The sequence below is a fragment of the Megalobrama amblycephala genome, linkage group LG10, assembly GCF_018812025.1.
Source record: "Megalobrama amblycephala isolate DHTTF-2021 linkage group LG10, ASM1881202v1, whole genome shotgun sequence".
Taxonomy (NCBI): domain Eukaryota; kingdom Metazoa; phylum Chordata; class Actinopteri; order Cypriniformes; family Xenocyprididae; genus Megalobrama; species Megalobrama amblycephala.
Genome location: NC_063053.1, coordinates 7,658,205 through 7,680,033, shown reverse-complemented (window position 1 = coordinate 7,680,033; position 21,829 = coordinate 7,658,205). Strand labels below are relative to the sequence as shown.

The 21,829-nt window shown below is 35.8% G+C and overlaps 1 protein-coding gene across 4 annotated transcripts; it reads right to left on the bottom strand.

The window, feature by feature from the left end:
• Positions 1-209: 209 nt before the first annotated feature.
• On the bottom strand, positions 210-21,452 carry washc2c (WASH complex subunit 2C). 4 transcript variants are annotated; one of them, XM_048204274.1, is made up of 32 exons: positions 21,308-21,452; positions 18,550-18,689; positions 18,285-18,449; positions 17,900-17,968; positions 17,593-17,766; positions 16,608-16,701; positions 16,451-16,512; positions 16,171-16,224; positions 15,463-15,564; positions 15,271-15,355; positions 15,111-15,176; positions 14,556-14,677; positions 14,379-14,448; positions 13,738-13,788; positions 13,429-13,632; positions 13,176-13,348; positions 12,997-13,104; positions 11,762-11,860; positions 9,307-9,402; positions 9,103-9,204; positions 8,652-8,824; positions 8,446-8,560; positions 7,520-7,738; positions 7,162-7,374; positions 6,942-7,064; positions 6,759-6,857; positions 5,622-5,690; positions 5,222-5,278; positions 4,304-4,522; positions 2,279-2,857; positions 2,008-2,182; positions 210-856 (listed from the first exon to the last, which is right to left on the bottom strand). In XM_048204274.1, exons 2-32 carry the CDS (start codon positions 18,676-18,678, stop codon positions 708-710), a joined length of 4,215 nt encoding a protein of 1,404 aa, XP_048060231.1. In that variant the 5' UTR covers positions 18,679-18,689; positions 21,308-21,452; the 3' UTR covers positions 210-707. The 4 variants fall into 4 exon arrangements, with proteins under 4 accessions (XP_048060231.1, XP_048060230.1, XP_048060232.1 ...); XM_048204273.1 differs by having other exon boundaries at positions 21,260-21,433; XM_048204275.1 differs by lacking the exon at positions 5,222-5,278 and having other exon boundaries at positions 21,260-21,433.
• Positions 21,453-21,829: the final 377 nt, after the last annotated feature.

Here is a 21,829-nt window from a genome sequence, read left to right as displayed (position 1 = left end):
GCAGAGTGGGCGGGACAATACTCGCGATTCCTCTTTCCATCTCCCGGATGTTACCCCGGTCACCCTGGCAGCGTCAAACAACACTTTGTGACTGTATCTGGTTCCATTTTCTATGTATAACATTGGGATCTTTGAAGATTTTAAATTAAGAAAAGCAATGGTTTTGTCCTCTAAAAATGAGTTTGAATTACAGCACTCACACTCAAGAGTACATTTCATAAAATATATTTTCTTTAGTTTCCAAAAATCATTTCACATGCAACACAAGAAAACTTCAGCTCAAGTTATAAAAACATCAACAACAAAAGCACTTATGTTGGCGCATAGGCTTAGAGTAATGGCACCACATTTGAAAATTAAACCATACAGTTGACAATATCAGAGGAATGTCTCCAGTCTTAATCCGCACATCTTTTACACCTTACCAGTCCATTCTCATGTTTAAAGTGCTAATAAAAGACACAATAACCATTGCAGATGTCAATGCCAATTGATGACCGCTACATCATTTACCAATCAGATGACTTCACAGATGGCATTAGAGGTAAACAGACTTACAATCTTCTTTTTTCCTGTCTATTTTTTTTTTTTGTAAAAGTTACCTATAAGAGTTTACATTATTAACAACAGTGTTAGATTACATCTACCTTCATTTAGGCCATGAACTTCGCTACAGAGTTAAACAAAATAGCTGTTATGTAGGAGACTCAGTTTCCCCCAAACGCATTCAGGGGATCATCGAAAATATTGTGGCCTGTTTCCGCACTTGAGATGGGATCCTGGGCGGGTTGGCTCTTCTTAGACTTGGAGGATGGCTTTACCGTTGGTTTTGTAGTCCCAGCTGAGAAGATGTCATCTGTGAGATGAGAGCAGTAAACCAGTAAACATTTGTAACTGTGTCTTTATTGTTTAAAGTTGAGCATATTAACCTTCAAAACCAATGTTCATAAAATTAAAATGACCCGGGGCCTGATGTATAAATGATACAATGGCGGTCAAAAGTTTGGATTAATTACTATTTTTAATGTTTCTGAAAGAAGTAATAATATTTCACAATGTTAGTATTTTTCATCAAATGAATGCAGCCTTGGTGAACATGAGGCTTCTTTCAAAACATTAAAAAGTCTTATTTATTCCAAACTTTTGACCACCAGTGTATGTGCATGGAAACTATGTACACACGAAATGGCACTGAAATGTGTGTACAACAATTTTCCACACACATGATTTATATATATATAAAAAAAAATAATATTGGCATAAATATGTGCGCACCATCCACTCACTTTAGACTCATTTGCTGGTGTGATTGAAGTAATGAAGTAAACAGAATGATTTTAAACTCCCATTAATGGAGTTACAAACTAAAATACAAAAAAAATACAATTATATTTAATGGAAGCGAAATGGTAAGATTTACACATTTTATTTTTTGAATGTTTGAAAGTCAGTGCAAAACGCCCTACTGCAAGAAAATCGTATTTACACTGCATCTGTTCGGTTAAAATTTGTTTAATTTATAGGCAAAACTGCATATTTTGCCAATCAGAATGAATGAGAATAAATGACAACTTTATCCAAAAAGTAGACAAATTTGGTAAATGTATTTTGTTTGATGGATATTTGAATATTTTTATTCTAAAACAAGACAAGGATACTGAATACATTTTTGCAATGTAATAATGACAAAGAATATTTACAATCCTTCATTTCATATGATCTCATATTTCTTGTTCAGTTAAACGTGGTAGTATCATGTGGATGGAAATATGCATATGAAAATGATATGCAGATGAGGTTATGCATAGTAAAATGAGGTGTGGTAAGCTCCATATATGAATATTTTGGGGAGGAGAAATGCTCTCTGACTGGGTCATTTTTCTCAGGTTCTGGAATATATATGGTTTTATAAATCTGAAAACTTTTAGGGTAAAATCTATGCCAAGTTTTATACATGAGGCCTCTGGTAAGAATCACAGTGAAGAGTGTTTTGCAGAGATAACTAACCCATGTCGTCGTCGAATATAGATTTTGTCTCCACTTTCTTCTTTGCTTTCTTCTCCTTTGGCTTTGTGGTGCCAGTCAGGTCAGCAAAAATATCAACGTCATCATCAAACAAACTTGCATCCAAAGACACTTCCTTGGGCTTCTTCTGGCCCTTGGGGGGTTCTTTCACTTCATCCTGTAAACATTTAAGGTCAATAAAGATGAAAAAAATCAGTCATTCCACTCCCTACCACCTCAATTGATTTGTAATACCAAACTAAATGATATTTACCTGGAAAATGTCTGGTTTTGCAGGACTGGCCTCTGTTTTGGAGTTTTTACTATCTGTACTTTTACTCTTTCCTGCTCCAAAAATATCATCATCGTCATCATCTAGGAAGGTCATGTGTTTGGCTTTCTGGACAGGCTTCGGTTTCACTGTGGCAAAAAGATCATCCTCATGGCTGTCAAAAATAGATGAGGCCTGGTCTTTCTTTGAGGTTATGACGGCCTCTGTCTTAGAGGCTTTCTTTTGGCCCTCTTCAGGGGTCTTTGCTTTGTGTTTAGAAGAGGGAACGGGCTTTGTGGCAAAGAGATCATCCGAATCAAACAGATCATCTGCTGAATCGAGAAATCTCTTTGGCCTGACTGCTTCATCTGGGCTCTTGGCTGCAGCGGGGCTGCTGACGGGTATAGTGAGCGCTGAGGGTCGCACCGAAACGGGGTTAAAGGCAGGGAGTGAAGCAGCCATAACTGGTTCGTTAGCTTGTGAAGAGGTGCTTTCCCCAACATCTTCCTCTGATTGCTGTGCTGAAAAATGTCTTGCTGCCCTTGTTTGCGGCCGCCGTCGCACTGCACCTTTAGCCCGGCCCTGCAGGAGAAAAAAAGGCCATTGAATGGATCCTCTACCAACAACAGCAGTTTTCATCACAGTGGCTCACAACTAGGGCTGAACAAATTGAAATAAAATCGATATGGCTTAGTGCAATTGGTTTCAGAGTAGTGTTTGTCACAATACTGGAATTTCCAACTTCGATATGATACCTTGAAAAATATTGATATTTGATACCATTTTCGATACCACAGGGAAATCTGCCATATATAGCGCCATACAGATAATTTGTTAATATCTTAGTTATTACTGAATATTTTCAGTAATTTGGGTAATCAAGCTTACACAGAACAGGGATGATTTATTTGAATCATTGAACAGACTATTTACCTGAATACTTGGCAAGACAGACATTTTGGTGTAATTTTATAAGTATTTGAATGTTTAAGCGCAATAAGTCACGAACAATCGCAAGCATTTTGAGAAGTGGCTTTATGAGAACAGCACTTAGATCATCTTTTGGTGTGAGCGAAACCTGCGGGAATCAAATTATGTGCAATACAAGCACCACTATTCAACCGGAGAAGAAGAGATGAGTGAGTAACAGGAAGCAGGTGTGTGTTAATTTAACCATTAGGCCACAACTGCTCCAACAATTGCATGTGTGTAAATGAACACATAGTTCCTGAGCTTCGCTCCGAAACCGGCAGCGCATATTTTTATTTGCTTGCAACCCGTCAAAATAAAAGCTCAATGGCTTACTGTTTGAAAATTAAATATTTAAGACATAAATATTACAATTGTAATGTATAAATAATCTATAAATCTATAAATGTATAATATAAATAATTAATACAAATTAATTTGTATTATTTTTTTTTTTTTTTTTATAGTACATATGGTGTTATTTTTATATTTTTATTTTTAAAACAATCACAATAAAAATAATTTTTTTCTTTTTAGTCATTTAAATTGGTCAAAAACTATGGGAATGTGGCCTATGAAAACTAGAAATGTATCTTTATTTGTCACCAACGTATTACATTCTGGTATTGTACTGAAGCCAAAACTGTGGTATCGAGCCAACTCTAATCATGCAGCCCTTCACACAACCAATTTTTAAAACTGTAAAAAATAGTCAAGTCACCTTTATTTATATAGCGCTTTTTACAAAGCAGATTGTGTCAAAGCAGCTTTACAGTGATAACTGGTATATAATTTTGGCTGCACAGCAGCCAAAGAAAATGGTGTCCCTAAAACATGTCACCAAAATGGTGTCATTGTCCATCTTAAGTCAATTCAGTACTGATTCATTCCGATGTAAGAATCAATAGTTATTAATTTAGTTAATTTATCTATATCAGCACTGGAGTAAACAGTGATGTCATCATCCAGCTCAGTTCAGTTTGCATACAGTGGTGTCGATGCAGGCAGATCAAAACACTGTTGAATATCAGATGTCATACATACGGCAGTCTGACCCACCTTGTTAGCATTCTGTAGCGTGCTGACCTGAGCGGGCGAGTCAAAGCTTACACCTCCCTCACTGGAGGCCTGTTTATCAGGGATAGTATCGGTAGCTGGCAATGGCCTGGTAGCTGCAGAGAGGGAAGTGGGTGCCATGCCAGGGATTACGCTGACAGCTCCTGGAATCCGTGGCACTGCGCCTGGCAGAAGGCTGGCAGGGTTGACAGCTAACCCAGCCTGGGAGAAACAAGACATGTTTTTTTTTTAATCTGTGATAAAACTAATCAATATGCACAGTGCCCTTTGCTCACATGCCAAGATCAGAGAGGAACTGGTCTGTACTATTTTAGAAGCACACTAGATTTGCATTTCCTGAAGCACATAGCAGTGCTTGCAAGGCAGCAACAGAAAAGTAAAATCCACATTTTAGGTCTGCGTAAATAAATCAAGATGGCTTAAATTTTTAAACTGATGCAAGAAAGAATGTAGTATCAGTATGCAAATGTTATGACAATGTAATCAATGTTGGTAACAAGGAAAGTATCAATACACTGCTGCCTTGCAAATACTGTAAACAGCACATTGACAGATGCAGAGTGCTGCATCTTGAGTTTTCCTGTTGGTGCATTAACGATGTAAAGCATTTGCATAAAGCGTAACAATGTTATGGCAAAGCTACAAATGTTCTGGTATACCAGAATAAGTGAAAATGTTAACAGGCAGGAATATATTGTGTGCAGAATTATAGATTTAAAACAGATAAAGGGTGTCGTACAACAGCCCAATGAAATGAACTGCTTTTCTTAGACTTATAAGAAAGATCATGCCAGGATGCCAAGTGTAACAAACAGAATATAGAAATACAGAAAACACTGTTTAAACAATGAGAGTAATGGAGCATAAAAAGTATAGAGATTTTATTTTTAAAAACGTTACTTGAAGTTCTCCAATCCTTGAGGAAGTTTTTTTAGATTTTAGAGGGCTTGTAGGCTCCTGTGCAATTAAATAATATCAATTACATTTAAGTCAACCGATAAAAACCAAAAATCACTTTTATAGGTTCTAGAGATCTCCCAAAAATATGTTTTATATGTGGTAAATATATAAAATAAAATAAAAAGTATTCTATTACTCTACAAATAATTATTTATAAATATAATAATATATAAATCATTAATAAAATGTAAATGCATAAAAATAGATTACTTTTAATTTCATAAATATTACATCTCTATTTGCTACATATAAACACATGCAAATGGTTTTCACATAAATATTCTGTTGCTGAATAAAGATAAATTAAAAAGCAACAAAGCAGATTTATTTCTCTGCATACCTTGCTTGATGTCAGTGTTGATTTGTCCATTTCGTTCGTTTTAGGCTTGCTGGGCTTCTCTGGTACTTTCTGCATGTGGATAATATTGTAGAAACATTTACAAAATATTTCCGTTTACATAAAAAAAAAAAAAAAAACTTATTAACCCTCTGGTGCTGTGAAAATGTTTGTTTTGTTTTTTTTAGAATTTTTATTTCATTGGAATGGTAGAGGAAAAAAATACACACACACACACACACACACACAAAGAATCATGGACATGATACAAAAAGCTTAAATAGTCCTGAAAAAAAAAAAAAAGGAAAATAATTTAATCTAGTGGAAACATTTGGTATACTGCGCCCAAAAAATGCAAATTTTTTTCGATATCAACCTCAAATTGGAACGCAACTTGTTTAGATTTATGGCTTTGATTTTCACAGTTTTAAAGTAAAACATGTTTTAGAAAATATATATTTCATATTAAAAAAAAGTTTTTTTGTGCATTTTTCAATAACAATAATAAACTTCTATAACTTTTTTATAACTTTTTTCACTTCAGCAATAATCTGACAATAGGGCTGGGCGATATATCGCATGCGATTGTCACGCGCATTTCGTCAGTAATGCCGGTTCCCTGATTGCCGCTAAATCACCATCACCTGCTTTCAAATGGAGCGGCATTTAATAGACAGAGCCGTAGATCACAGACAAGCCACCCAATATCGCGTTCATTATCACAGATGAATCGCCTTCGATAATGAACGCGATAATGCGTAGCTTGTCAGTGATCTACGGCTCTGTCTATTAAATGCCGCTCCATTTGAAAGCAGGTGATGGCAGGTGATATCTGACAAGTGTCTTCTTTAAAAAGAGACCGAATTTAAGTCTGTGCTCCAAATATGCTTTAAGTTGGAAATTTCATTTTCATGCTCAAAAAGTGGTTAACAGGTAATAAATGGATTATAACTACTGCATAAATAAAATTTAGCACCATAAAATCCCCTAAAAATACAAAATATTAAATAAAAACATTATCGAACTAAAACATAGTACATTCATTACATTTAAATATAAAAATTAAAAGTTTGGTCATTTTTGATCGCCACGCGAAGAGCACCAGAAAGTTAAATGTACAAATTGGGGAGCAAACATTACCGGAGGAGCTTTAGGCTTTGCTGAACCAAAGAGGTCATCATCGTCGTCATCCCCAAACAGTGTGGGGGCAACTGGTTCTACAGAGCTCTGAGACGACACCTGTAAAATGAAAACACCTCCATCAGTAAGAAACCACTGTCTCACCATGAAGTGGCAAAGTCTATGGAAAGTCTAAAAGCTTACAGCTGGTTTAGGAGATGTGGCAAAGAGGTCTACATCAGGATCGTTGTCTCTCTGTTGCGTGTGACTGAAAAGGAGTTCCTCATCTTGGAACACACCTGTGCTCTTCATGAGGGGCCCATGATCCTGAGATCACAAGCAAAATCAATCAATAACATTAAATAACCTACTTAAAGTTCCATTCAAATTCACACCTCACAGCACCGAATCTAACACTGCTAACCTTTAGTGCATTCTTTTCTGCTGATTTGGATGTTTTAGGGACAGGAAGTATTTCATCAGTGTTCATATCTTCATCATCATCATCGTCATCATCATCATCGAAAAGACTCAGTGCCGTTTTCTTGGCCTTGGTCCCCTTAATCTCCATGGGCGGTGGGCCCTCCTTTTGCAGCTCGTCACTATCAGCAATCTCCTCTTGATTCTTTGTCTGTTTCTGTGGAAGAGACGATCTTCAGTTCTATAACCCTTTTTTCTGAGCATGTATCTAGGTATATATACTTATTATTTTATGCTATAAATTTTATATAATATATTTACATAAAAATAACTTTTAATTATTTTGCAAACATTTTACTCACTTTACTTGTGTCTTGCTTTTCTCCTAATATATCGATCCCACCAAAAAGGCTAACTGCTCCAGCCGGCTTCTTCTTAATCTCAGTGCTGTCGTCAGAGGACAGAATGGATTCCACAGGCTTCTTCTCCACAGACAATTTCTCTTCTGCTATCTTATCTTTTGCTACATTGGGCACATTTTCCTCCTCCGTAGATTCAAACAGAGAGGGAACACCAGAAGCCTGGAACACAGAGTTATTCTGAGTTACTTACAAATGACCAGGCAAATAAAATCTTTTATTTTGAAAGAAATGCTTCTAATTAGCAAGGATGCATTAAATTTATTAAAAGTGATGGACATTTACAATGTTAAAAAAGAATTTTAACATGTAAATAAAGAATTCTGGTGCACTCTGACAAGTTGAAACACTGATTGATCGATTACATGTGACATGATATGGATTACTGTATCTTTCAACATATCTTCGGATGTTCATTCATGTTTATTTTGTGTAAAGCGGAAAAGATGCTCAGTCTTAGCTTAAACTGAAGCGCTACAGCGATCTGTCTGACGTCTACGGTCTCACTCCAGTCTATGGGAAAGTATTCGGATCTACACGATTCACATAAATTACATATTTTGATTCAAAACAGCGAATTTCAACGAAAAGCAACTAGTTTGCAGGTATGACTTTACAATAAGGTTTCATTAGTTAACATTAGTTAACTACTTTAGTTAACATTTCATCATTTCAACAGCTCTCACAGGTATAAATTACCTTTTAAAATATATATTAAAACAGAAAATGGTTATTTTAAATAGCAATAATATTTCACAATATTGCTGTTTTTACTGGATTTTTGACTAAATAAATGCAGCCTTGGTGAACGTGAGAGACTTCTTTGAAGCATGAGCCAAAAAGTATTTGGACACTTAAGCCACACTCACCTTCGGTTCAGAAGGAGTTTTATTTGCAGGTGTTTTGAAGCCAAAAAGAGGTTCTTTGTCCTCATCATCATCTTCATCCTCAAACAGGAGAGACACTCTCTGAGATGACTTCTTACTGCGAGCACAAAAAAAACAAAAAAACTTTACAGCATAATGATTTAGTGTTTCTCTCAATACTTCAGTACGTTCACTGATGATACACAAACCTTGACTCATTTGTGGCTGCAAACAGATCATCATCCTCATTATTATCAAAAAGGGCATCTTTCTGTGGTGCTTTGACACTGGGAAGCCTGGAGGGGGCGCTAACGCTCGACTTCATTCCACTGGGCTTCACTTCTGGGCTTTCTTTGCTGGGTTTAGAGCTCATCCATTGATCCTGATACAAACAAATTTTGCAAATATTTTGACATTCAAATAATTGGAAAATAAAGCAAATATTGTGCCATGTCATGTGATATCAGCATGCATTATCAAATGAAAAACTGACATGATTAAAACAATGAACAAATGAAAATGACATCAAAATACAGAGACAACTTTGTACAAATATTTCGTAATGGTGTTTTCAACATGTTTGTGTTGTTTTTACTGTATTTTTACAATAAGTACTGACTGTTTTGTAATTGTTTTACTAGTGTTGAAACGCAAAAATACCTCGTCATCACTGAAGAGTGAACTGGCTACAGGTTTCTTGGATGGCAGAGATGTTTTTTTGACCTGAACTGACTTGGACTTTGGTGTCGATGAAAAAAGGTCCTAAAAGATCAAAACAGACTTGTTGAAAACCACTGAATGAAATAAAATATATCCAGATTTCCCCACAATCTATCTCTTTAAACTAAGGTTGCTTAACATCACCTCCTCTTCTTCATCATCAAATATTGAGAGTGGCGCTTTGCTGGGTTTGTTCTGAGTGGTAGGCTTTAATTTACTTGTAGTCTCACTTGGAAATATCTTTAAAAACAAACAAGAACAAGAACAGCAAATACATCAGTGACAAGTATCAGGAGTCAGTTTGTAATTAAGGTTGGGTGATATAACTAAAACAGATATTTTGAAAGGGTAATCTCGATATTTATCTAACATTATTACCCTAAAACATCAGTTATCAATTTCATAACTAATAATTTTTAGTAAACACATCAGGGAATTGATTCATTTAAAGGCGCAGTAAGCGATTTCTGAGAAACACTTGATATCTGAAATCCCCTACCTAAAAGGATCACACCCCTATCTTGATAGCCCCGCCCCCAAATTCATGAACATGCTAAGCAACACAGGCACCTCCCCCATCATGAGTGGACACACCCCTTATTGCTCATTGATTAGAAGTGTGCTTTGGTGCTCAGTCCGATCCACTTTTAACAGCATTTCTCAGAAATCGCTTACTGCACCTTTAAATAAACACCGATTTTAAAGGGTTAGTTCACCCAAAAATTTAAATTCTGTCATTTATTGCTTACCCTCATGCCGTTCTACACCCATAAGACCATCGTTAATCTTCGGCTCCATGAGGCATGCATAGGGAGCAATGACATTTCCTCTCTCAAGAACCATAAAGGTACTAAAAACATTAAAATCAGTTCATGTGAGTACAGTGGTTCAATATTAATATTATAAAGCGACGAGAATATTTTTAGTGCGGCAAAAAAAAAAAATCAAAATAACGACTTTAGTGATGGACGATTTCAAAACACTGCTTCAGGAAGCATCGGAGCATAAATGAATCAGTGTATCGAATCAGCTGTTCGGAGCACCAAAGTCACGTGATTTTAGCCATTGGCAGTTTGACACGCGATCTGAATCATGATTCGATACACTGATTCATTTATAATCCGATGCTTCCTGAAGCAGTGTTTTGAAATCGGCCATCACAAAATAAGTTGTTATTTTGTTTTTTTTGGCGCACCAAAAATATTCTCGTCGCTTTATAATATTAATATTGACCACTGTACTCACATGAACTGATTTAAATATGTTTTTAGTACCTTTATGGATCATTTTTAGGTGAACTAACCCTTTAACTGGTCACATTTAACTTGGCCACATAAATGGGTCTCAACAAAACAAATATAAATTTGACCTTCAATTCCCACACTATATGCAAATTTAACACATCAACGAAAATCAATATCAAAAAAGCAAAATCAATGAGCTGCATTTTATCATCAGCTAATATCAAGATCAAAGCAATATGAGAGAAAGTTAATTTAGTCTCACTATGTTTAATGAATATAATTGAGTGTTAAGCTTCAGGATGCAACAGCAAACTTTCAGTTTCCTTTGCGGCGGTTTTGGCTTGCTGAATCGATAATCAGCTACTCATCTGTGGTGGGCCGTATCTGTGGTGATATGTGTTGCAGTAGCACTGTCTTATGCAACTTGTAGTCGATAAAGATGCTCTTTACCATTTTGGGGGTAAAATGAGGTTCAACAAACAGATGCATTAACACTTGTCCAGTTTCATTTAGAATGAGTCTCAAACTACTTCATGAAGTTGGATTTAAATCCACCTCGAAAGCGTTTCGAAGGGCATTTACACCTGGTCTGTTTGCTATAAGATAGCTATCCAATCAGAGAAAATGCTTGAAGGGACAGGTATTAACAGGCCCTTAAATTCCAGAAACAAACTTCATTTTAGACTGAATTTGTTCAAAATGATGTCACACCAGTTTGTCCTTTGATTTCAAGAAAAGGGCCTTTAGAAGATTTACTAATATACTATAATATAGTAATGAAGTATTAAAATTACTCATGTAAAATACTAATTAATCACTGCAATATTCACATTGTTGCTTAATTTTATATCACCAGCAAAATCATTGCAAAAAAGCGAGGCGAGGGGGGCGTGGTTCAGCGAGGTCTGCAGCGGGAGAGAGCATCGGGAGATCTTTGGTGAGTGAGTGGGTTAAATGTAAATCACGAACACCTGTTTCTCATTTCAGTAATTGGCGCGGAGACAGGTTAAAACGCCGCGAGAAGCAGGAGTCGGTGAGAGAGAGGGGAACTGCTGACTGAGCCGCTGGTGCACGACAACACTGCTGGAGTGAAGCCCATTGTGGATTGTATATGCCGAGACTGGAGTGAAGCCCTTTGTGGATTATTTTGTTTTACTGTTGTGCGTTGCACAGTTTTTGTTGGACGTTTGAATTTATTGAAATAAAAGCTCAGTCAGCAGCTGAACGCCGACCCTGTCCCCTTCCTTCCTACACCTAAGAACACTGTCAACAGTACAATGACCCAGCATTAATTGTATTTCATCAGAAAACTGAGAATAGGTTCTATGTATGATGACAATAGAAAAGTGATGTACTTGTGAGTCTTCATCATCTGAGAACAGACTCCTGCTATGTGCTTTCTCTGATGCTCCCAGAGCAGGTGAAGATTTGACTGCTTCAGGTGGAGGTCCACTCTGAAAGAAAAACAATGATTGTTGAATGTGAAAACAATTAACCTTTAACACAGCAGACACCATTATGAGAGTAAGGCTGTGTGTCCTCCAAAGCATTTTTAGCCAGCTGAAAAAGCTAGGTGCTCTACTGAAAACGCCTAGCCGTGAGCGTTTGAGAGCGCTTCAGCAGCGCAGCATTTTTTTCAAGTTGAGCCATGATATGGAATATCCGCTGCACTGTTACTCGTAGCTGATTTCCCAGATAATTTGTTTCAGACTAAAAATGTCGACACAGAGTACTTATGTATGTTCGGAGACCGGCAATATTAATTTCTCATCTATTTTGTTTTGTTCTCTGCTTATTGATGTCATTGTACAGCAAGAATTTTGTGACAGTGTTGTATTTGTCCCGCCCCTCCTCCACAAATAGACACTAAGTGCCTCGTTACACTCCTGGCATTTAAAAAAAAACACAGCGCTCCCATTGAAAACAACTGGAAAACTACACTAGTGGCTGGAAAAAACACTTTAGTGGACACACGGCCTAAGGGTGTGTTCAGACTTGGCAATTTTAGAAACGCTTTTTGAATGCTCGGTAAGTCGCAAAATATATGTTTTTTTTTTTGTTTGTTTGTATCTTTAGGTCTGGTGTTAAAAAAGACAGTGTGAATGCTAAGCAAACCAGGACTAAATGTATCAATTTCTTTTTTGGTCCAGACCAACAGAACTAAGAGAACCGAACTACAAGTGTGAACACACCCTAAGGGCTCATTCACACAGAATGCGTCTTTGCATATAAAAACGTGATACGCAGCGGTCTGGAATGGTTATAAAAAAAAGTGCAGCACAGAACGTGAGGGCCTCAAGACGCACTTTTGAGACGTGATGCAATAACGGAAATAATAGACATAAGCAAACAGCAGAATAGATTTTTGACATGGAAAAAAGAAAATAATCGCATTGGCTATGGCTATGACACGGCATCTTAAAAACGCGGCGTTCATGTGCAAGGCACTGCAAAAGACGTGAGACACGAGCGTAACGGTAATGCACGTCCATCTAGTGCATGTTTACATAGAAAAACAATGGAAAAGTAGCACATTTTAATAGAAAAACATGTTCTGTGTGAATGGCCCCTAAGAGAGAAAGAGTTCTACCTCTTCAGATTGGGCGGACTCTTCGCTGGTGGAAGGTCGGCGTTTCTTCAGACCCTCCAGTATATTTTTGGTGCCAGGCCCAAACATTGAAATGGCCCCAGCAGGAGGCTGCAAGCAAGCACAATCAGTATAGAAGCAGTAACAACGTTACAGTAAATAATGATGATTGACAAGCAGACCTTTTTCTCTGGAGGACGGGTCTCCTCCTCCCCGTCGGTTCTTTTGTCCTGCTGTGGAGGAGCAGCACTGGCTTTCCCACTGTACATAGTTCTATCTTCATCATCATCATCCTCCTCCTCATCAGCTTCCCCAAACAGGTCTACTGTTTTCTTTGGCATTTGCTTCTCTTGTCCTGATCACAAAGATATGCATTTAAGATTCCCCAAAACAACAGTCATTTTTCATTCTGCAGAGAAAATGTGAGAGATTTACCAGGAGTGGATTTGTTACGCGTCTTTCCGCTGAAGAAGTCATCATCATTGTCATCGTCATCATCATCATCATCATCATCAACAAAAAGCCCACCTCCAACTGAGACACGTTTTGGAGCTGCCTGCCCTTTGGGCTTCACTGGACTCTTACTGTGTTTACTCTCTAGTGACTCTGAATCATTTGGTGAGCCAAAAAGTTTGTTTTCTGTGGGTCAGAGAGGAATGAAAATATCTTGGTCATTAGTAACTATAGCAAACCTTTATGCAAAACAATGTGCGAGTATGCAAACTGAATGCAGTTAACGCTTACCAGGAAAGATGGAGACAGCACCAGTGGGTATTTTCTTAGTTTTAAGGGGCTCTGCAAAAGCAAATGAAAAAGATAAGATTACTATTATGTAAATGAGTTGTTCACACACAGTGAGTTTCAGAAGGTACAGCGGTGTGTGTGAGTAAAAGCCAGTCATTACAGTAAAAAAAAAAGATTCTGACAAAGCTTATTAAATGGCTATTTACAAAATACATTAATAAACAGAAATTAATTTACATTTTTTATTATTTAATTTAATAATAAAAAAAAATTGTGAAAGCAGGAAATCGGGTAGCAGGAACAACGGATCATTATACAAAAAAAGTTGCCAGAAAGGTCAGTCATTTCACAGAAAAATCAAGTTATGATATTTTATTTGAAAATAACAAGGTCAAAAATGTTTAAGAAATAAAAAACATGCATGGATGAATCGTTCACAATAACATGCATTTTGAAAATAGATAGGATGAATTTTCATGCCAACTTCAAATTACACAATGCTGGTACTGCTATTCTGATTCTTCAGACAAAAAAATACTATATGGTCACAAGTCTGAGAGATCAAGTAGAACTATCCTACATTTGACTTTGAATAAAAGACAGCACAAGAGTCCAAAAGAGTGACAATTAGTAAGTTTCACCTGTTGCTTGGGTTACAGTCTTTTCCTTTTCCACTGGCTCGTTTTTGGGTGCATCAGAAAACAGATCTCCCTAAGGAACAAAGCATATGAAATTACTTACAAAAGATTACAACCATGTCTTCTAGTTGCATTTGTATGATACTGTATGATTACTAAATTAATTTTGGTCTAACCAACCTCATCGTCATCATCGAACAGGCCTTTGCCTCCACTAAAGAGACCACCCTTCCCACCAAATGGAGAATATTCCTCATCTTCCATTTTTGGTGGTTTGAACATCTCGTCCTGATCATCTTCCACTGCAATTACATATACATAAAATATATGGCATTATTTTACTAGCTATATCCTACAGTTTTTCAAAGAAACTATGGTTCAGTTATGCCACAGTGTTAGTGTTTTGTGTTTTGAATAAAATAAATATATATAATCTGATGATTCATAAGTGTACATATTGTACACTACCGTACAAACGTTTGGGGTCATTAAGTTTTTTTTTAAATAATGAATACATTTTTGCCATGACAAGAAAAAATTACATTTTAAAATATTTTAAATTGATAACTGTAAAAATATTTCACAATATTACTGCTTTTAATGTATTTTTAATCAAATAAATCAGCCTTGGTAAGCATAAGAAATAAGCTACGACCCCAGACTTTTAAGCGGCAGTCTACAGAGTCCAAAATATAGCAGAACGATCTGATAAACGTGCTATGAAGTCGCTCGTACCCTGAGGTTTTGGCTCTTTCTTTGTTTTACTCTTCTTCTGGGTGATAGATGGGCCTGATGATAATGCTTGAGAACAGACAAGTACATGCACACATATAAACTTCAGAAAGACAACAAACTGAATGGAAAGATGGAAATGTGGTAAATAATAAAATCATACATGTGCGATCTGCTTCTGGCTTGTTTGGAGTCTCTCCCTTGATTCTGGCTGCTAGTTCATCAGCAAAGGATGGTAGACTAGTGTCCTGAAAGACATGGGACACAGGAAATTTAAGTTTTAGTGTGCACATTTTTATACTCTCTTAACTCATTTGCTAAGTATGTCTGAGGTGCTCAGAAAATGAAAGCTAACCTTTCTGAGTTCATCTTCATCCTTATCAGACCCTCCAAATATGTCAGAATCTTCATCTTCATTCTCTTCATCAGCATCATCATAACTAGCAATGGATGGTTTCTATGGGATGAATTACAGAAGTACAGCATTTTATAGATGTAAAATAAAGCTTTTTATGAAAAAAGGTCTGATTTACCTAAATAAGGCTTTGAAAATAGTGTAGTTATCAAATGTCTCACTTTTTTACAGCTATATTTCTAATTTAATAAATGGGCTTATTTACATTTATAGGCATTAAAAAAGAAGCATAATATAAATATAAATGTTATATCTAAATCTTGAGTTGTAGAAAACTTTTAAAGAATACTGTATGCTATTTAGAAATGTCCTGGTCGATGTTAGATTTAAGATTTATATTTACCTTTCACATTTAACTGAAAAAGTTTTTTTATATTTTTTAAACTATTAGTGCATAATGATTAGATACTTAAAAGCCTTTTTAAAAGCTTAAGTAAATCTGACAATAGTGGGTTGTTTTTGTTTTATAACTCATTTTATTTTACATGTGAAAATTCCATATCTATCAAACATAATTACCACTGCTGTAAAAGCACCTGAATATTTTGCATATGTCCTTTACTTTATGCATTGCATCTTAATATAGTGTAAATCCGTTACTTGTCTATAAACCATCAGAATAGTAGAAAAGAATCTTTCAAGTCTTACTTTCTTAAAGTTGCCATGGACTTCCTCATCCTGGTCAGAATATTCATCTGAGTGCTGTTGGAACAGAATCCAAATGGAGTATTACACATAAATATATTTATTTAAATAATGTTGTCAATAAAAAAAAGTCTATAAATTTGGGTACAACGTTTCTGAAAATAGAATATTTATTCAATAAATAAAATATGCTTAAAAAATTAGATCTTGGCCAATGTTCTTTAAATGCTAATGATGCAATTCATGTAAAAATATGTGTACTGTACATATCATCCTCTCTCACCTCATCACCATCTTCAATATCACTCTCAATGACGCTGTCTCTGTCACTACCGAGAGACATTTCTATAAAACACAGCAAACAAAGAGAAGTTAAAAGCAACATACAAAAAATAAATAAATAAATATATATATATATATAAAGATTATGAAAATGTCACCATCACTGGACAGATCTCCCAAGCCAACATCCTCCTGATCCATAAAGGCTTGGGACCCAATCAAGTATGGCAAAGGCCTGTCCACATACAGATCCTACCAATAAAATACATTTAGGCTCAAAACCTTAAAATCACCATAAAATCAAAACTGAATATTCTTTTTTTTTTTTTTTTTTTAATGGAATACTGGATTAGTTATTATGAAAAACTGCATTAGTTATTATAAAGGATTTTTCCGATTTTTTATTTTTATTTTTTTTTATAATCTTTAATCATAAATAACTTCCCCTCCCTCTTGTAGCAACATTGGATATCATTCGACTTGGCATGACGCCCCAAATCTACCGAGACCAATTTTATGATTTTTGGACAAACCGCTCAGAAGTTATAAACAAAAATTGCCATTTTTCATATCTCCGGACAAGTAGGTGGCGCTGCACCAAAATGCAGCATGTAACCTCAGGTCATGCTTGTGATGACAAATATTGGTCTGAACATGATAAAGCGTTGAGAGGATAGAGCCTTACGTCTATTTTCGCAAACGCTATGTAAAATTTGTTTGCATGTTTGTCAAAAACGGTTGGACAAATCAGCTTGAATTCCACAGCTTATTGTCAGCATCGTCTGAGGATAATCGTGAGTTTTAAAAAGTAGGTTCAGAAGACTCAAAATGGCAGGAAAACTTTCATGAATTTTGTTTCTAGCCCTTACAGTTCAAAAGTTATTAGCATAAATATAAGTTCAAATATGGACAGTTGGTGGCGCTAAAGCGATTGAGTTAGAGACTCCAAATTTGCTATGGTGACAGTTCAGACTGGCCTCCATCAGTGTGCCAAATTTCATAACTTTCCCCCAAGCGGTTCTATGGGCGGTCATAGACTTCCAGAGCGGAAGAAGAACAACGGATAGGTGCCTAGTACGCACCTTCGGTGCTTGGCCCCTAATAATCAAATAAGTGCTCAAGGGCTCTAAAGAAACACTTTACCTTTGCTTCCAAAATGGGCTCTACTTTTTCCAGAGCCTCTTCATCCTCAGAGTCGGAGTTTCCTGCTTTAATGTCGAGCTGTTCGAAAGCAGATTCCAGGACCTTCAGGCCATAGTTGACAGCCTCTTGGACTTTGGGAATAAGTTCTGCTTCCTTCTGTTCCCTTGTCTTCTCCTTTACATGTGTATGAAATGGTAGGAATGCTTAAAGCCATTGTCAAAGAAGTTTTCAAAATAATACATAATATAAAAAAATCATAGCAATGGTCCACAGCAGAAATAACCAGAGAAACATCCCCAAACAGTACCTGTTCAGGTTGTCTCTCTGTGGTTTCTGGCTTTGGTGCAGGGTCTTCCACCTCTTCATCATAAACCCTCTAATGAGTAAAAAAAGAGATCATAAAAATAGGGTTTGTTTGTGCTTACATCCTTATTGTTCTTTATCAAATTTTACAATCTCACTGACATGAGAAAAGAAAAATGCTGAATAAAGAATTCACAGTTAGGCCACATTCTCAAGGGAGGAACGTTGAACAGGAAATGTACAAATATCATAAGCTGACAAACTCTCCCCCATATTCTCTCAAGACAAGTGTGATATTTCAGTTTGTGAAACTTGACCTACTTTGCTTTGCATCATATAAAGTGAAATCTCATTTAGCTAAAACCATGAAAAAAAAAAAATGTACATACGTTTTCAATGAACTGTGTGTTGGACAGCATGAGGAAGTCATTAAACACTGTATGTAGGTGGCTGTCTGTGGCTTTAGTGTCCCGGATAAGACCGTCCAACTGCTTCTCAATCTCATGTGTCTTGGACAGCATCCTTTGAGAGAAGTCTTGCAGGAAAAGAAATAACTGCAGAGATACAAACAAACATTCACTCAAACCATATGTACAACGTAGCAGCAAGCACAAACGGTATAAATATGAAATATGAATGCATTCCACTCCATACCCCTGAATCTGCAGCAAGTGACCAGTTTGTGCTGGATTTCTGCATCTCTTCCACTGTCCAGGGTCTCTCCCATACCTGCTCAGCCTGCCCATTATGATTACTGGGGCCATTCTCCATAAAATTAGACATGCTTGTTTAATCTGTAAAAGATCACAAGTTTTACTTGAATATGTTACTGATACAATGGGCATTATGACTCATAAGATTATATCTTGAAGGATTAGTCCACTTTCAAATAAAATTTTCCTGATAATTTACTCACCCCCATGTCATCCAAGATGTCCATGTCTTTCTTTCTTCAAATGATCGGCTTGCAAGTGCTTCCGCTTTCCGCATTCTTCAAAAAGCTTACGGCGTATGTCTTACACCTTCCCTATTCTACTTACGGAATGAACGCGGCGCCAGTTCCATTTTTTTTTCCGTAAGTAGAATAGGGAAGGTGTAGGACATACGCCGTAAGCTTTTTGAAGAATGCGGAAAGCGGAAGCACTTGCAAGCCGATCATTTGTGTTTATAAAGCATATACAGTTGTATTTTTTTTTAAAATGACCGATCGTTTTGCTAGATAAGACCCTTATTCCTCGTCTGGTATTGTTTAAAGCCCTTTAAAGCTGCACTGAAACTGTAATTTTGACTTTCAACCGTTTGCAGGCCATTGAAGTCCACTATAAAGAGAATAATCCTGTAATGTTTTCATCAAAAACCTTAATTTCTTTTCGACTGAAGAAATAAAGACATGAACATCTTAGATGACATGGGGGTGAGTAAATTATCAGGAAAATTTTATTTGAAAGTGGACTAACCCTTTAATAGAACTTGTATAGGACTCATGACTGCCCCTTAAGAAGTGTACTTAATGAGTGTGTACTATAAATTTCAATTTCTGTAGCCATTCTGAAGTCTTTTGCTTTTTGACTACGGGTGAATCTCCAGTTGTCACTGATGATTGTCATTTGCACCTTTCTAGATTACAATCCACCATCAAAATGAGAAGTTTACTTATTCCAGCTGCTGTGAGAAAAGGCTATAAATGATCCGCTACCAGTAGCGTCCTCACATATAGCTACTAGCTGGGACTCGTTCTTTCTGTTTACAGACGTGACGTAATGATGCATAGACGAACGACTGCATGATCGAATTTCCCGCGGAAACCCACCAGTACCTATTTTATTATAAAAACATACAAATAGGGCTGTTCAACGATAATCGCAATTATCATGTACAAAATAAGAGTCTGTGTTTACATAATATATGTGTGTTTGTTTTGTGTTTAATTATTATGTATATATAAATAAACATACATTCATGTAAGATATTTTTCTAAAATATATACATTTCTATAAAAATTTACATTTATATATTATATAAATATATACAAATATAAATATATGCATATATTTATACATACATGCACATTTTTCTTAAATATATACATGTATGTGTGTGTCTTTATATATATATATATATATAAGTATATATATATACATAATACTTATACACAGAACAAACACACATATATTACGTAAACACAGACTCTTATTTTGTACATGATAATCGCGATTATCGTCGAACAGCCCTACATACAAGCTTACCGTTGTGAATCGTGCTAAGGTAATGAGATTTTTGAACACTGGCTGGTTATGTACTTGCTCAAAAATTGATTTTGGATCATTTTTTAACCAAAAAAGTTACGGACTGTAGCTTTAAGTGCTCTTAAAGAGAGTACAATTTCATGACTATGTTTCTTAACAGACTTAAGTACACTTTAAAAGTGCACTTTGTAATAATGTAAAAATAAACATTTACTTTAAAGTAAAGGTTATATTTTAATAACGGTTTTGTTGTGCTTTAAAGAAGTACAGTTCTTGTTGATAACTAACATACACTTCTATGCATTGACTAACATATTAGCAGCATATTTGACATTATATTTAAAGTTAATATATTTTAAATGTAACGTGTAATTACAAATATATTTAAATACATGACAAAAAAAGTTCCAGTAAAAATTACATTAAAATATATATTAGTTTACCATAAAAGCTTGTCATTACATTCAGCAGTACACTTTAACCATATTTCAAATACAACAGAAATAATTATGAAATAACAAATAAAGATGTACTTAATCGTTACTTAAGAAGGTTGGGCCACTCAAAATAAATTTAAAATATAGCACATTTTCATTCAATAGTAAATAACATGTAATTAAGTGTCCATTGTATTCAGTTCACACATACAGTAAGTATAATCTTTTCAAGTACATTATTTCCATAATAAAGTACTCTTTTTTTATGCTAAATTATGCTAAAGTGTACTTCTTTTTCACAATGGGTTGATAAATTCTTATTTACTTAAAGCCAGATATTTTTATTTTATCTAACAATTGATATACATAGTAAAGTGTAAACAATATTTATCTCTCAAATTACACTTCTGAGGAAACTTTCAAAAGTTAAAACCTTATAAACTATGTGTCATTGAAAAATCAACATATGCAGAAGCGATAATCTCGTTCTTCCTCAAATCTTAAACGGTTAGAAATATAAGTACATATACCTGAATGCACTTTTGATCCTTTATTATCTGTTATTTTACTGTTTTATGCATTTATATGTGATTGCTCAACCTGCTGTCATACAAGGCTAGCTGCTGTGCTAGCAACTTACAGTCTGAATCTCTGCTCATTTCGTTTGAAGTACTGATTTACCTTATATATGTACTGTGGTAAAATATCCTCTGTAGTGTTTTTCTTCACCTCTAAATCTCACGAATCCAGCAGTGAGAGAAGTCAAGGGCAGCTTATCGCTGTCATTCGTCCATCATCAGCTCAGTGTTTTGAGAGGTCGGCCATGTTCCGTTTGCAGAAAATCAGCTGATTCTAGTCACCTGACTGAGGCGCGCGGCAGCGACGCTAGAGTCTCTCTGATCTGAGAACAGCTTCTGATACTCGTGAATGACGTCTTACCTATGCGTCTTACGTAAACGGAGCGGATTTAAACTGATCTCAAAGCAGTACTTCCTGATAGGAACATCTAACGTTTGTTATAAAAAAGAAAACAGGGATTTTTTTAACGGTTTATCATGAATGGATGAATGTAATCTGTTGGGAAAAAAAGAAACATAAAAGATACAGTGTGGATACATTTTGTAAATCATAAAATGTCCACATTTTCTAGAGAAAAGGTTGATTCTGAATCATTAAATCTTAATTGTGAATGCAAACCCTGCTGGAAATTGCTGGAGGTGATTGTTAGCTGTTTAGCCATTTACGTTGTAA